The sequence below is a fragment of the Chionomys nivalis genome, chromosome 14 (genome assembly GCF_950005125.1).
Source record: "Chionomys nivalis chromosome 14, mChiNiv1.1, whole genome shotgun sequence".
In the NCBI taxonomy this organism is placed as follows: Eukaryota; Metazoa; Chordata; class Mammalia; order Rodentia; family Cricetidae; genus Chionomys; species Chionomys nivalis.
The window spans coordinates 20,201,995-20,218,709 of record NC_080099.1 but is presented as its reverse complement, the minus strand read 5'-3'; the positions used below and the strand labels follow the sequence as shown (position 1 = coordinate 20,218,709).

Below are 16,715 nucleotides of genomic sequence, written 5' to 3'. Positions count from 1 at the left end.
ATGAAATTTGGGAAGTGACTCATTCCCAGGACAGGCTACAGAGTATTGCCGAATTCTTTCCACTCTGAAGAATGGCTTGCTCGTTCTCGCCAGTGGCCAGCTAGCTCCTCTGCCACTTTCTGTTGACTCCATCGGTACAATCCAAGGGTGTGCAAATACTCCTCAACTTGAAGCTTAATTGCCGTTCCTTGTTGCATCTGTGTTGTTCCCAGTTGCGTTCCTTGGCACTTTCTCGTGCTCCTGCGTTTGAACCTTGCAATAGGCCTGCGTGGTGGCCACGCAAGTCCGTACAGCCTGCAGTCGGGGAAGTACAGTTGAGGGAGCTGAGTTCAGGTTCAGCTCTTCACCTGAGTCCTCGAAGCTGGTAAGTGGCTTTGCATATTAGAACCCAAATATTTTGCTCTCAATCTAGTACTTGCTCTTTGTGGTTATGTACATATTGACAGATATCCATTTATGCAACAAATAAAGTTATGTGCGAAGTACGATAGTCAAACTTTTGTTTGGGGAACTATGGTCTTTTTAGAAATTTTATGTATACTTACATGCTTGTGTGTCTGTGTGAGTGTGGCACACGTGAGTTGCACACAGGTGCTGCAGAGGGCAGAAAGTTCAGGTCTGTGAAGCTGGAGTTGCAGGTGGCTGCAAGCCAGTTATCTGGTCTGTCACCAGGAACCAACGCAGGTTCTCTGCAGGAGCAGCAGGAACTCAGAAGCACTGAGCCCCTCTCTGGCCCTGTGCTACGTTATAAGATAACCAGAACCGTTTGATAACGTGAATTGATACCTGTTAAATGTTTTGTTTTGAAGGGTTACAAGGGTTACAAGAATGACTCTTTAAAACTCAGAGGTTCAAAACAGAGAAGCGACCCTGGTCACAAACCCATCCATCACTCCAGTGCTGCACCCTGTAAGGAAACCTGGCCAGTCAAGTGCCTCTGAGAAGGACAGCTTGGGACTATTTCCCAGAATACAGCAGTGATTAGGAGCTGGAGTTTGTGATACTCAGGGAAGAAGTCAAGAAGGACAAAATGAGAGGGCCCTGTGTTGGTTTAGTAGACATTCCAGAGTGGGAATAGAGACCTGAAGAAGTCAGGAGGGACCACTCTTTACCATCAGTTAAGTCAGCACATTTGATTTAGCACAGAATGCTGACCCAGAGTCCATATGCATCGGCCAGCACAAGTTTTAGAGATGCATTTTAAGACAGGGTTTTGTCTCTAGTTGGGCAACTTGGTTTAACCAGTAATAACCACAGTGATACCAAAGGAATGTAGCAGCAAAATGATACAAAATGCGAAAAGGAAAGGTGAAGGCTTAGTAGTCCACATGGCCACGTTCTCAGTAGATCCCTTTCTCCTCCCACGGTATGAGGACAGCTGTACACTCCTGCCATGGCTTTGGCGGCAGCATTTCACCAGCATCTCCGGGCTTGTGTGACCCCCACATCTCAGTGTCTGACCAACACTGAAGTTTCTACTTGACAACTTGGGGCAGCTAGTGTGAATGTAAACTAGATGAATAGACTCATCCTGTGCCCACTTTGAGGGGGGATAAAGGAAATGTGCTGAAGAGCTCTATGTGACCCATGGAGCGTTTAACCCAGGTCTGAGAACGCAGTGTGTCGGATGCGTGGGGTTTCTCATGCCCTGATGCATACAGAGCAGGCTGCAGATGGAAGCTCTGAACCTCGGGTCTTCTGCTAAAACCTTGGCTCCTCTTCAAGCATAGTTTGACCTTCCTTAAGGGGCTCCTTTGACCCACCTCTCCATACCCCCCCCCCCCCGCTAGTGCTCCACCCACCCGTTAGTGCTCCACCCACCCCCATTACCTCACACTGTTAACTGAGTCAATTGTCTGTATAATGGTGTGATTACATGACCTGCAGATGCACAAAGCATGAATGGGGATTCAAAGCCACCACAATGGAAAACCACTAAACCACAAAGGAAGACAGCAAGAGGAAGATACTGAAATAGAACTCCCAAGCCAGAAGACAAATGACCCACCATAACCTCAAGTTCTTAACTATTTACTGCCGCTTTGTATGCAAACTGATTGTATCCTCCAATGAAGCAGCAAGCTGAGGGGCGTTCTTTGGAAGCTCACCTGTATGCTGCCTACAGGAGAATCCCCTTTACAGGTACACAGAGACTGGAAGTGATGGGTATTCATCCGGGAGAAATGAGAGGGGGGGATGCTTAAGGCAAAATAGACCAAGTCAAAAAATTAAAGAGACCAAAGACATCCTATGATAAATTCAGTTCGTCAACAGATTGTACCAATTATAAACATAAACATTCCCAGCACTGAGCTACTACATAGATTAATGAAATGGTAATAGATTTGGAGGGAAAGATTCTTTATTACAAAAATAACAGGGAACTTTAACGCCTCATAGTCAACAAGGACCATTCCCAGAGCAACCAATTAGGGAAACATTGGACTTTTGTTACACTTTGGACCAAACAGCCCTAAAAAAAGATACACACCATACATTCCATTCAGCACCAGCAGAATACATATCCTTTCAAATACTCAGGAGACAGTCTCCAGGACAGTTACTGTGTTCGCTACAAAACAAGTCTGCGCAAGTATGGAAGGACTGAAAACGTCAAGTGTCTTTCCTGACCACAGGGTATAAGGATAGTAATAGAAGTCTTGAGATGCAAGGTTCAAATTGAAGAAGGAAATCAAGACATTGGCCACATGAAAATGAAAAGCCCATGGGGCACAATAAGAGCAGGTGTAGGAGGGAAAGGGAGAGCAACGCACACATCTCTGCTGTTAGTAAGAACTTCTCGCCCCCAGAGAACTATCACCGCCCCCAAAACACTCATTCTGAATATGTGGGCCCTGGTCCACGGGGCTTGGGCATGAGGTTAAGTTGAAACGTGGGTTCTGTCAACCTTCCCTGAGCCTTCTCTTTTTACGTGCACTCTAACCCTCTCCGCAGTCCTAATGGGTTCTCGAAACATCACACCTGCAAGCCCCGACCTTGGAAGGTCAAGGCAAGGAGAAAGCTGTTCATTTTTAGGGTGATCTGGGCTATGTAATGATTTCAAAGTCAGCCTATGCTGCACAGAGTGAGACCGTCTCAAACAAAACCAAGACCCCTCAATATATTAGGTGATGAATTTTTTATAGCCAGCTCCCCCCTCCTTTTTTTTTCTTCCTGGGCATCTGCTCACTTATGTACTCTGCCTTCTTAGGAAGGGCAGATGGGGGTGTCCAACATCGATCTTGTTTTAGTAAATTATAAATTTCCCAGCAGAGCACAGCATTCCAGAAAGGGCTTAACTTTAATGTCTTAAAATCTTATTTTAACTTTAAAGTTAATTACATCTATATGCATGGATTTGTGCGTGAAGGCAGTGCCAGTGGAAACCAGAAGATGTAATATCCCCAGAGCTGGACTCCTATGTGGTTGTAAGCTACCTGACATGGGTGCTGAAAATCAAACTCAGGTCATCTGAAGAAGCGGAATATGCTCTTCCTAACCACTGAGCCTCCCCTCCCCCCACCTCTGGTCTTTGAAAGGTTTAAAAGAATTCAGAAAAGGGCTTCACAAAGCCATACAGTGGAACAAGGGATGTTGAAGCCTTTAGGGGCTAGCCACGTGCAGGTTGATTCTCAGGCATGAGAAGACTAAGCAGTTTTGGGCAGACAGCCATAGAACAGGGCCCCTCAGAAGTAGGCATGGCAGGAGCAGACCATGTCCATGGTCAGAACCAAGGCACAGAAGAGGGCAGAGGCAGTGGTTGAAGGCTACCTGTTTTCTTGCCAACATGTATTGCATCTTTCCAGGTAAGGTGAAGATGGACCAAAGTACCAGCTCAACAGGTTTGTCCTGGAACTATACCCTTCCTTGCCCCAAGTGGATATTTTTTACTTGAGGAAACAGAACAGTGATTCCCAGAAAAACATCCTTTACCAGCTTCTAAATTCGGCCCTCAAGCCTGGCCCCGAGTCACCATGCGACACTGTTTATACTACTCGTCTGGTTCACTGCCTAAAGGAACCGCTGTTCTGCTTGCTACATCTACAGCAAGTTGTACAGTGCACTGTCATGTCTGTCTCTAAACACAAGAACAACCGCCTCGTTTGCCAGACTGTGGAAAATACCGTAGTTAGAGTCCCCCATGACAGACATCCCTCTCAGTTCCAGAAGCTGTAGGCTTAGTCCAAGCTGTTCTCTGACTTCATGTCATGCGAGGCCTCATCAGACAGGTTATTTCAGAAAACATCATGAGTGGTGGTGGGCAGGGCAGGCACAGGTCTACTGACTGGAGGGAACGATGTGAGGTTGGTAAGGGCCCACAGAGCCGAGCTGCACTAGGGAGCCTGCTGTGGTGTGGATCTTGGCGGGAAACAGATGTGGACTACCACAGAGGCCAGGAGATCCCTCACCAGGCGCTCATTCCCCGGCTTTGACACTGCTTTAGAAGCAGGGGCATTTTACATGTGTCCATGCTGGCGGCCGTGACTGGTGGCTGCCCTTGTTTAGTTAGACGGAAAGAGCCTGGTTCCCTTTATGGCTGGAGAGATGGCTCAGTGGTTGAGAGTGCTTGCTTTTGTAGAGGACTTGAGTTTGGCTTCCTAGCACCTTATGTCGGGTGGCTCATAAACACCAGCTCCAGGGGGTAGGCACCCTCTCCTAGTCCCCACAGGCACCGTAATTGAATGTGCATAGTCACAGACACAAGCACACATGTTTTTAAAGTAAAAATAAACTCTTACAGGGCTCTTGGGCGCCATCTAGGATGCTCAAACTGTGGGATGCTGAATTGTAAACTCAGTTGCCCTCTGAATGAGACATCCACCAAGCAACACAACCAATGCTGGCTATTTTAGAAGAGATTCCTCAGGATAGTTGGACATGAAGCTGGTCCCCGTCTCCTTCCCCCACATCCTGTCACTGGAAGGTCCTCATCTCCCAGGGCTTCCTCCCACCACCCCTCTTCTTCATATCCATCCTCACATTCCCACCCAACCAGCTTGCCACCATGCTCCCTTCTCTGCAAGGCAACATTCTCCCAGTTATTCCCAGGAGAGTTTTCCATATCTTTCTGTTCAGTTCAGTCTTCTCTGCTACAAGAGCTCTTCCTATTTCCCTCACTAAAATGTGTGCCAGCCAGAAAGCGGTTGTGATGCTCTCCTGAAATTTGGGAAGGAGGGGCAGGAGGATCATGCATATAGGGGTAGTCTGGGCCATTTGACAAGATCCTGTTTTGAGGAATGAATGAATGAATGAATGAATGAAGCATATGGGTCAGCTGCCCCCACACCTGCTACACTAACCTCCCTCTTTGTGCTGTGTTATTTTTCTCTGCAGCATCACCCTACCTGATGCTAGTTGTCTATTTGCTAACTGTCTCTCACATTCCGGATGAGCCTGCTCAGCTTTCCCACGACTCTGCTTGATTCCTAATCCCAAGTCCCATTTCGTTTCATGTCCCCACCCCAGAGCAGTAGAGACCAGCACACTTTCTCTGTCACGTTGACGTGTGCTATTGTCAGCAAAGACAGATCCTCATTTCCCCTAACCCGCTCCCAGAGGTCACGTGGCCCTTCATTTTGCACAGCCAGCTCTAGAAGGAAATGACCTTGGCATTCCGAACACGGGTCAGCTGATGGCTGCCGCTTCAGGAAATGATGAGGGCCTGTTGGCAGGAAAGGAAGGCAATATTTATTTTCCTGTCCTATTTTTGTGCCCAGTATGGTGTCTTGCATAAATCAGAGACCTAAAATATCCTTGCGAAATGACTGAGTCCCCTAAAACCTCTACTAGTCATAATTTTAACTTTTTAGGAGTTGGGAGAAACATTGGAAGGACCTTAAACCTTTAATTATCCAAAAGTGAGGTGTTGTTTGTTTGTGGAGACTGTCTCCTGTAACTAGGCTGGCCTTGAACTCCTGATCCACCTACCTTTGTCATCTCTGAGCCGGGATTCCAGGCCTGTGCCACCATGCCTGATTTATGTGATGCTGAGGATTCAGCCCAGAGCTAGGCAAGCACTCTCCCAACTCAGCGATAGCCTCAGCTTCCATCCTGATTTTGGATGAGTGTATACCAGCAACTATTTTATGAATAAATCCATAGTTCAGGGACATGCTGTTTAACCATTCATAAATATTCAAATTGGCTAAGCTTCATCTTTTGTTTGTTGTTGTTTCCTGTTCTCCACCTTTTGCTGTGGGGCACAGTACTTGACACTGAATCTAGGACATCATTTATGCATAGAAGGCAACCAGTCTACCATGACCCTAGCTCTCTGTATACTTTAAAATAAAAGAAGACAGCGGGGCGGTAGTGGTGCATGCTTTTAATCCCAGCACATGGGAGACAGAGGCAGGTGGATCTCTGTGAGTTCAAGGCCAGCCTAGTCTACAGAGAGAGTTCCAAGACAGTTTTACAGAGAAATCTTGTCTCGAAAAACCAAACAAAACCAACCAATCAACCAACCAACCAAACAAACAATGAAACAAAGTAAAAACTAGGGAGGTGGTTAGCAAGAATAAACCAGAAAACTAACTGTAATATGATGCTTATGACTGAAGAGTTTAAATGTCTGTGTGTTCTGAACTCTAACTTCATTACAAACACCTATGGGAGGCTAGTGGTTATATGACTTTTACAGATGACAAACTGAGCTAGCTTCTGATGGGCCTGGACCACAAGCTTGTGACTTGGGAGAGCGAGGAAGGTGGACAGCAATTCAAGAACTGCTTAGGCTATAGAGTGAGTTCAAGATCAGTCAGGGCAACTTGGTAAGCCCGTGTCTCAATATAAAAAGTGAAAGGAAGGCCCACTATTAGAGTGCTTTCTCAACAGGTATGCAACACTGCCAAAAAAGAATTTAAAAAATTGAGCTAGCATCTGAGAACCTTGTCAAAAAAATAACTTAAAAAAAAATTGAGCTAGCATCTGAGGGAGCTGGAAAGTAAACCTTGAACGTGCAAAGCCAGTGGGTCGTGCAGGAAGTGGCTGTTCTCGTGGGAGGGAGCCCAGGTGGGTTTCCTAGAGGAGCCAAGAGTGTCATGGAATAAGTACATACTGGACTGGGAGGGGTGATATGCTTGCCACAGTAGCATGGCAACCTGTGTCTGAGCCCTGGAGCCCATATAAGTGGAAAGGAGAGAACAGACTCCACCGAAGATGCCTGCTGATCTCCACGTGTGTTCACATGTGAGTACACACGTCTTACACATACGCGCACGCGCACACACACACACACACACAACTTTAATTTTTTTCAGGCAGGGTCTCACTATGTAGTCAGGCTGGCCTTGAACTCACAGATCCACCTGCCTCTCCCTCCCCAGTGTTGGTATTAAAAACATGGACCATGTTGTCCAGACATAAACACTATACTTTTAATTTTTTAAAAATTTTATGTACATTGGTGTTTTGCCTGCATGTATGCCTGTGAGAGGGTATCCGTCCCCTGGAACTAGAGTTACAGACAACTGTGAACCGTCATGTAGGTACTGGAAATTAAACCTGGGTTCTCAAGAAAAGCAGTCAGTTCTCCCATCTGCTGAGCCATCTCTCCAGCAATCCCCCACTTTTTTTTTTTTAAAGAATAAGTAGGAATAGATGAATACAGCTTCAGAGGAGGCTGGTGAGAAGGATTCTTTAGATAGGGTGACCCAAGAGTCCAAAGGAATCAAAAGAAGGACAGTGGAGACCATGTGTGCATGTATGTGTATACGTGTGTGTGTATCCTTCTGAGGCCAGATGTACATCTTGGAATGCTGGTACATGCTCTAAACACGTAGCTGGATGTGGAACCGAGTCTCGGCTACCCACAGATGTCCTCAGGCAGTGTAACAAGGTGTGCGGATGTGTCGTTCTTCAAGTGGGGACACAGCAGCTGCTATTTAAAGACAGCCTTCTGGAATGAGGATATTTACCTTGTGATCAACACATTTTGTTTTCTTCAGTCGCAATCAGCAACTGACATCATTTTCTTCCCCGCTGTGTGTTCTAAACCTTCGCGTGTGGTTGTGTGTGCATCTGCCTGGAGCAAGAACTCCTTCCCATGGCACTCATGTAACCCCCAGGCTGACACTGCTTTCAGGGTCCAGTAAATGCATTGAGTTGTGTGACCCTTCCCACTGACCACAGAGAAGCCCGGCTGTGCTTGACATCCAGCCAATAATTTTACAGGTGGGATTTATCATCCCTCTTGGTCAAAACCCAAATATTGCTCCTTCACGTCATCAACATGTTTTGTTTCTAAATCCAGAGAGATATACCAGGCCATCCATCCAGAGAGAAGCCGAGACTTATTCCTGTGAGCTGGATGTGTTAATCTGCATAACTAAAGGAAGCCAGGTGGCCAGCGGCGCCACTTCCACGGCACAGTATCCCTGACAATAACAAATTATATATAAACTGGTTTCCATGGTTTATCTGTCCGCTTTGCAGGTGGCTGAGGAGATGCGGTTTGTCTCTTGGCTTGTTAAGGAGCGAGGGGCATCACGTTTACCCCCCAGCACAATACAGACGAGGGCTTCATAAATATTAGGCTCTTTGTCTAAGAAAGAAGATCAGTCCTGACAGATTGAGAAATGACGGCCCTCGCTTTGCTAGCTTGCCTGCACTTTATGCTACCTTTTGTTTCTCCTGCGAGAAATATTTCTCTCAAGTGCATGCAAGACACTGACGAATTCCTTTCCGATCTGAATTCACTGAAGCCCAAAGAATACGCTCTGAGAAGTAAGTAGGTTTCCCTGTCTCTCTCCGCAGCCCAGCACAGGACAGTCTACCGAATTTGCTGGAAGCATGCTAGACTAACCCATGAGAATGTAAAAGGCACCAAGCAGGAGAGAGAAGGCAAACCTGAGAGATGGGAGGAGCTGCCACTGTAGAAGGTTGTAGAGCCAGGCTCGAGATGCTCTCTTACGGAGAGAATTGTTCCTAAATATGAGGTGCTTTGCTAATGAAATCAACAGCATTTTACTTTGCACAGCATACCTGGGTTTATTTCCTTTCTGAGACATTCGATCTGCTCCTGATAATGAGTTGCTCTCTTATTTAGTGAAACCAGCTCATCTGTTCTGTGCTGATAGAAGTAGATAGAAGGCGTGTGTTAGAAAATCACGGGCTCAGGTGAGCAGTGAGACCGCTCTTCATGTTCTTTGTCTGGCCTTCAAATCGTTGCAGCTTGGTTTCTGTGTGTTCCTCAAAATTCTATGCATACCTTTCTGCCAGAGCAGAGGATGAAGTCAAGGGTACCTTGTCTAGGAATGAGATTCATTGTTGTTGCTGATGGCAATCACGAACAAGAAAACTGTAAAAACTCCTTTTAAAGCCAGACAGGCTGACATATCTATTTCCATTTAGAATACACAGCCACTTTGTTCTGTGTTTAAAACCACTTGTATCATAATAGAGAATAAACTAGGACATTAGGATAATTCAAAATGCCATAACATTTGAAGAAATTTCTGTTTTACCTGGGGTCAGAGAGCCTGAAATTTGATGAAAGGGTGGCAAAGTATAAACCCAGTTAATTCAGTAGCTATTTTGTTTAAGTCCCGTTTTGGAATCGATGGTGTTTCATAACAATACGCAGTGATAGTGATGGGGGATGTTGCAGCCGAGCCAGGCAACTGGCCGAGGGACTTCAGAAGGTGTGAGAGCAGGCCCAGATGTCTGGTACTAAGATGGCAGGATACAGTCACCAACAGTCAGAGCCACGTGGGCACCGTGGGCCTTGCAAGTATCTCCACCCATGCGCCACCCAGGTTCTGTCTGCAGGCACCTGGAAGTTTAAAATTTTCATCTTTCTCCTTGTTAAAATAGGAGTTTCTCAGCCTAGGGAGGCAACTCAGTTATAAGGTACTTTACTTCTGATGCATCCCCAGCACCCACACAGGAAAGCTGGGTGTGGTGGTCCATGTTTGTAATTCCTGTGCTGGAGAGGCAGATGAAGGTTAGCTGGGTTGCCAGTCTACCCAGTGAGTGCTAGGCCAGTGAGAGACCTGTTCCCCAGATCAAGGTGGATGACTCTTGAGGGACAACACTAAGGTTGACCTTTGGTCGCCATCTTTATGTGCACACATCCGCCTGCATACACATGAACATACCCTCATCCCCACGCACACAAATGTGAACGGGTAGATGTCTGTCATTTTCCCGCAATGGAGAAGTGTGTCTGTCTGCAGCGGCTGTGACTTGGCACAGGTGCTTTGACGTTTGAGATTTTTGAGCGCAGAATGTGCTATTGTCTTGGTTCTCGTCACGGTTTTCCTGGTGGACATGTGGAAGGAAGAATAAAAAGAGTGAAGAGGAAGTAATAGGTGCCCTTTAGAATTTTGTAGAGGGCTTTCCCCTTTGGGGCTCTTCAAGCCCCCTTTATGGGAGGGAAGACTTACAGCTCTCTAGTTGGTGAAGGAGGAAATAGAGTCCAAAACACACAGACAGGAGTAGGCATGGGTCGTGTGGAGCCGGGTAACATGTCAGGGCCCAAGGGGATGGTCTGGCAAGAAGGCCCTTGAAATCTATGTGGCGAGGCGTGGCTATTCTAGGAAATAAGAGGAGGTGACTTAGAGAGACTCTGAGCGGGAAGGATGGGGTGAAGGGCATACTCTTTTTCTTTTTAGCAGCCTCACACACGCTAGGCAAGGGCTCACCACTCTTATCTGTGATTGCGAAGCTATCGGCTTGGCCTGTGTTGGTATAGTGGCAATCCCTGTAGCACTGCTACTCCTGTCCTTCTACCTCCACAGTCGGGTATGTCACCTTGGAGGCAGTCAGCGCGTTAGAAAGGAACCGAGCAGCTACCGCAAGTCAGGGCGTGTTTATTTTTCAATACTGAACAAACTGGAAAAAAAAAGTGACTGCTCTCTAGTGGTTGGCCTGTCACTGGATTCAGCACACAAGTTGATCAAGCCACACACAAATACATGCAGTTTTGCCATGCATTTTGTTTCAACGTTGTAGTGTTTGTTAAGGCAAATGAAACAGCCACCGATATTCATTCCGGGTTACACCTGTCGGTGAGCAGAAACCATATGGCATGGCTACAAAAGATGACAAGAAATTCATTGGAAGAAGTCTGAGAGACGTCTACATTTGGATATTATACTAAGGAGTTATGGATTTCATTTTTATTTGTAGCCTGTGGTGATTCAGATTGAATTGTGTTTCTCCAAGTTCATATATTGAAGCCCTACCCAGAACATCACAATGTCACTGCGTGTGGAGATGGGGGTCTTTAAAGAGACAACTAAGCTAAAAATGAAGCAAACAGAGCCCTAGTCCAGTGCCAGGTTAGGACATGGGCCTACTTGGAAGAAAGATGACGTGAAGATATGGAGTGTAATCTGGGCCCATCTGAACCAAGGCGATCAGCCTCAGAAGAAACCAGCTCTGCCCACGTTGCCATCCCTGATGTACCCATTTGCAGAACTAGGAGGAAAGGGACACCTGCTGGTGAAGGTGCCGTGTGGCGCCTGGCAAAGGTGTTATGTGGCATTTGTCATGGCAGCCCTTGCAAGCTCATCATGTGGCACATGTCCTTTATATCAGCATAAATTATCATATGCCTTCTCGAAAGATGTAGGCTGAATTGTGTCTTCACAAAAATATGTCTATGGTCCAAGGAGATAGCTTGGTTGGTAAAACACTTTCCTTGAAGGACCTATGTGTAGTAGTCCCTGCTTATAACCCCAGTGCTGCGGAGGCCAAGAGAGAGAGCCTTTTCGGGGGCTTCCTGCCCAGCTGGTCCTGTCTGTCTGTTGTATTCCAGGTTAATGTGAGCGCTTGTCTCAGACATGGTGAACAGTGCCTGAGGAGTGACAGCCGAGGTTGTCCTCTGGCCTTTTACCACATCCAATGCATTCCCACACACGTGTACCTGCACATACATGAACATGCATGCACACAGAGAAATACCCTTGCTCACTCCTTGACCTTTAGTTTTTGTGGCCTTATTTGAAAATGGCATCTTGGTTGTAAACAGTCAAATAACGTAACAGTCCAACGGTGAGGACCGAGCAGGTCCTGATGGAACGATCATTGTCCTTAAAAGGGGAATCTGGACACCGTAATGGCAGAGGTGCCAGCCACCGGCAGCTAACAGATGCCTGGGACAGACTCCCCAGAGCCTCTGGTGTGAGCTGCCCCTGTCCCTGCTTCAGACTTCCAGTCTCCAGGTTCAGAGAATGGATTTCTGAGCTTGAAGCTCCCCTGGGTGTGGAGACTGTCAAGACAGCTATAGAACAAGAAGACAGATGCTGAGACAGACTGCTCTGACCTCCCAAACACACTGTGCAGAATTAAATCATGTGTTTATCACCTGCAGTGGAAAAACAGAAGCCCATAGATCTCTGGAGAGGGGCCCAGGCCTATGATACAGTGGTACCATTGGCAGACATTTCTCAAAGTCCATGCCTGCCCATGTCTAATGCTGTCCACAGCGGAGGCCCTAGGTGGGAGCTGTACCACATGTATACCCCAGGACTTCTGACTTTGCTTCCATTTCAGCTCTCTAGACATAGTGGTGGGGAAAGAGGGGTAGCCAGGAGTTCCCAAGCAATCTGCAGTGCTTTTCATGCCTGGCTTCTGAGCATCTTATCCCCAAAGTATTCCCAACACAGCACTTTTTCTCTAAAGAAATTTCTGCACATCCCTGGTCCCCGCTTCAAGTATCTTAGCCCACACTGAAACAGGATACCCAGCTTCCCATTTTGACTGCATCATCTCTTTGGCTTCATCGTTTATTTCCTTGTGGCTACCGTTTTACTTTGTCTGTATGCCTCAACTCTTTCCTAGACACCAATCCCCACAGTGGACCCTTGTCAGAAGAGGCGGTTCATAGTAGACACTCCACAGGGCGACAACCAGTCTGAGTTAGGATGTGGGTATCCTTTGGGAGGAAGCCTGTTGCAATCTACCACAGTATGGGCCGTTTTGCTGTTGTGTTGTGCATGTGTGTGTGTAAGGTGTGCATGTGTGTGTGTGTAAAGTGTGGTGCTGGGGATTGAAGCTAGGGTCTTCCATCTGCTAGGCAAAAATTCTACCATTGGCTGTATGGCCCAGTCAGTCTATTTGTCTGTCCAGTGTGTGGATAGCACCCACTCAGCTGTCTGCTGGGAAAGACTTTTCTTTTGTTGCTCAGGACCAAACACTACAGAAACCAGGAAAATCGCCTGCGAGAAAGAGGATGATAAAGTCGATCCCATAGAAAGTTCTAGGTTCTGTGTCTATCAAACATCCATACAGGACTGAAGGTGTGGCTTGGTAGCAGAATGCTTATTCAGCTCACGAAAGGCTTTGGGTTCCATTTCCAGTCCTCCAAACGACCAAAAATTTGACAAGAAATAATAACACAGCATCATACTGCGGTAGGAAAGTGTGCTTCCTCTTAAGAGATATCCACATCCTAGGTGAGCGTGGAAATTCACACTGCAATCCCCACACTTGGGGACAGAGGCATGGGTCTGTAATCCCAAGTAGTTAGGGGATGGAGGCAGGAGGATGAATTCCTTAGTCGTTTAGAGAAACCTTGTTAAAAAAATAGCTCCATAGTCGAATGCATCGTCACTTGTACCAAGCCTGGGGCTTGATCCCAGAGCAGCGAGAAAACAGGAAGCTGCATTGTCATCTTCACCTGTCATCAGCACCGCAGAAGGGGACATCTGCCACTTAGCACAGCTGATTGAAACATGTTGCTTTTAATCATTTAGACACGAAAAATCAGAACAAGCCAGGCGGTGGTGCCGCACGCCTTTAATCCCAGCACTCGGGAGGCAGAGGCAGGCGGATCTCTGTGAGTTTGAGACCAGCCTGGTCTACAAGAGCTAGTTCCAGGACAGGCTCCAAAACTACAGAGAAACCCTGTCTCGAAAAACCAAAAAAAAAAAAGAAAAAGAAAAATCAGAACAAGAATAAGTGATGTACAGTATTGTGCCCTTAGTCCTGACCCATTCCTCCCTCCCTGTGATACAGCATTTTGATCTACATCGTGCCTATGTCCTGGTGTCATTTAGGTTCTTGATGGAAACTCATTAGGGTGGTGGCCAGAAAAGGGGAGTTTGTCCATGTGAACCCATAGCAAGAAAGGAACGCAATGCAATTTGGAAACCAAAGCAGCTTAACTGGAAAACCGCCAAGGCAATCAGGAGAGGAAGCAAGAACGGAAGCATCAATGAAGAACTGGGGACTCCGTGACACATGCCCTGCAGATTCTGCCCCAAGGGCATACAGCTCAAGAGTGTCCCCCATGCTGTTTCTTTCCTTACCACTCTTACACTTCCAGACCCTACACTTATGAGTAAAGAGCTTGGGGGATCCTGTGATGGGAAACATATTTTGAAAACCACTTTAGTCTATTTGTAACAAATACATCTAGTATTTTGGGTTGCAGGGAGAATCTGAAAATATTTTGTTGAAGCTGAATTTGGGCATTTTTACTAACCTTGTCAAAGTTTAATCCTATTCAGCCAACACCCACAAAGTTCTTCCTCTAAGATGCACACTGACTAACACAGGGCACAGTCTTACCCTCCTGGGAGACAGATGGGACACGGTGACGCACCTTCCGGTGTGACGCACTGAACAAGAGTCTGGATTGTTTCCTGGGAGAGATAGTCCTCTAGCTCAGACTTGAAGGATGACTCAGTTATTGCCAGCGGACTGGGAGCAGGGACAGCACAAGCTGGAAGGCCAAGAATTAGCCTGATGTATCTTTAGAATGGAGCAGAGGGAATGCTCTGGCTGTGACCGGGAGGGTGAGACCAGAGGGCAACTCAGGACATGCAGGGCCCCTTGAAGCCCTGCTCAGGAGTCTCACAGAAATCCTAGTGGCCAGAGAAGTCACACTAGGTGTACATTAGCATCTCCTGGGAGATATCCTTGTCCAAATCACCCTTGACTTCCGTTGACCTCTTCATGCCCCATTTTTCCCCCACAAATATATAAATAAAGTGTAACTAAAAAATAATCTGGAACTAGTACAAGGAAGGGGTGGGACTGTATTGCAGTGGGAAGAATGCTTCTAGCCTGCAAGAAGCTATTGAAACCTTGTTTTGTTTAAAGAGAAGGAAGGAAGGGAGAAAAGGTGAGAAGGAAGGAGGGAGCGAGGGAGGAAGGAAGGCACATTTAAGAAACTTATGTCAGCATTATGAGAAACTCCTGGGTTCTGCAGGCTATGCCTGAAGTCCTGTGGTGTGTGTGTGTGTGTATGTGTGTGTGCATATGTGCATGTGTATCTCTGTGTGTGCATGTGTTCGCTTGTCCACCCAGGAGTACAATCATCCTCCATCTTCAAAATGAAGTCAAAAGCTGCTTGCAAAATGGGGTCTCTCAGGGCAAGGCACTGCCTGGGAAAACACCATTTCCCACAGTGTGGAGTAACTTAGAATGGGGTGTAGCTTGATCTCAAGGAACAGATAAGTCACAGGGAAAGGCAAGGAAAGATGTATCAAGTGTGGCTGCACTGGGAAGAGGAACAAAGTCTTGGTCTAATTGTCTTGTTCACCATCATTGTCTCTGCTGCAGCCTCTCCAGCAAGGTGTCTGAGTTACCAGCTGTGTGAAATCTCTTTCCAGGACACCAGCTCCCTCTGGCTGCCACCGCTCCAGCTCTTTCCTCCTCCTAGCATGAGAACCCTGGGGAAAGGCTAGCTTTTTGGAGTCCCTGGTCTTAACAGTCTGGTAGCTGAAAGGAGGGGCACAGAGTCCCTTAAGATCTTAGAGGTGGGATCACTTGTCAGAAGTTTTTTTTTAAATTTAAAATTTAAAAAATTATTTTATGTGTATGGGTGTTTTGCCCGTGTGTCGCTGAACCACATGCATGCAGGGCAAGAGTAGGCCAGAAGAGGACTTCGAATGCCCTGGAGCTAGAGTTGCAGACAAGCTGCCGTGTGTGTGCAGGGAACTGAAGCTGGATGCTCTGGAACCCAGTGCTCTCAATGGTGGAGCCACCTCTCCGACTCTATGAATGTGTACCTGGTGTTTCAGCCCTTTGAGGACACTTGCAATCTTTTTGGTCGTTTATTTTTAGAGACAGAGTTTCTCTGTGTAGTCCTTGATGCCACGAAACTCCCTCTGTAGATGAGATTGGCCTCGAACTCACAGAGATCCGCCTGCCTCTGCCTTCCGAGTGCTGGGATTAAAGACAGGTGCTACCACCTCTGGGCTCAGTTACGATCTTTTGTCTTCACGGTCCTTAAAATGCTGAGGGAAGGGTCCACCTGGGGCCTGGTCACGTATCCCTCATTGTACTCCACAAAGGGAAGAGCTTTCCACTGACCACAGCACGGAAACCTCTGGGGAGTAAACACAGAGAAGAGTGCGAGTGAACTAAGCGAGTCTGTGTGCTCTATGAACTGGGACAAATGGGCTGCCAAGGAATTAAAATAAGTAGACAAACATGCCCAAAGTGATGAAAGAATATTGGCAATACAAACCTATGTGTTAAAGGTAGATGTTAAAGACAGTAAAAATACTGCCGTGGATACATAATACATGAGTAAATATTAAGATGGATAGCGGTGAAGAAAATTTGGTGAGCTAGCTCAATTTGATAGCCCTCTCAAAACAGAACAGAAAAAGATGAATAGATCTTTCTTCTGGAAAGTTTTAAAAAAATGAAAGAAAAACAAAGAGACAGGAATTCAGATGGCTACACTGGGCTGATAACAGGGACCAGACACAAAAATATAACAAAGAAAAGGAAAGAATATTTGGACAAATAAGAGC

General features: G+C 46.6%; 1 protein-coding gene across 1 annotated transcript in view; it reads left to right on the top strand.

Annotated features, from left to right (window-relative positions):
- The first annotated feature begins 8,576 nt into the window (after positions 1-8,576).
- Positions 8,577-16,715, top strand: part of LOC130887006 (O-acyltransferase like protein-like) — a 38,207-nt gene continuing 30,068 nt past the window's right edge. Inside the window, exon 1 of the mRNA XM_057789269.1 lies at positions 8,577-8,724. Within this exon, the coding sequence (XP_057645252.1) occupies positions 8,577-8,724 (148 nt within the window). The remainder of the gene's footprint in view (positions 8,725-16,715) is intronic.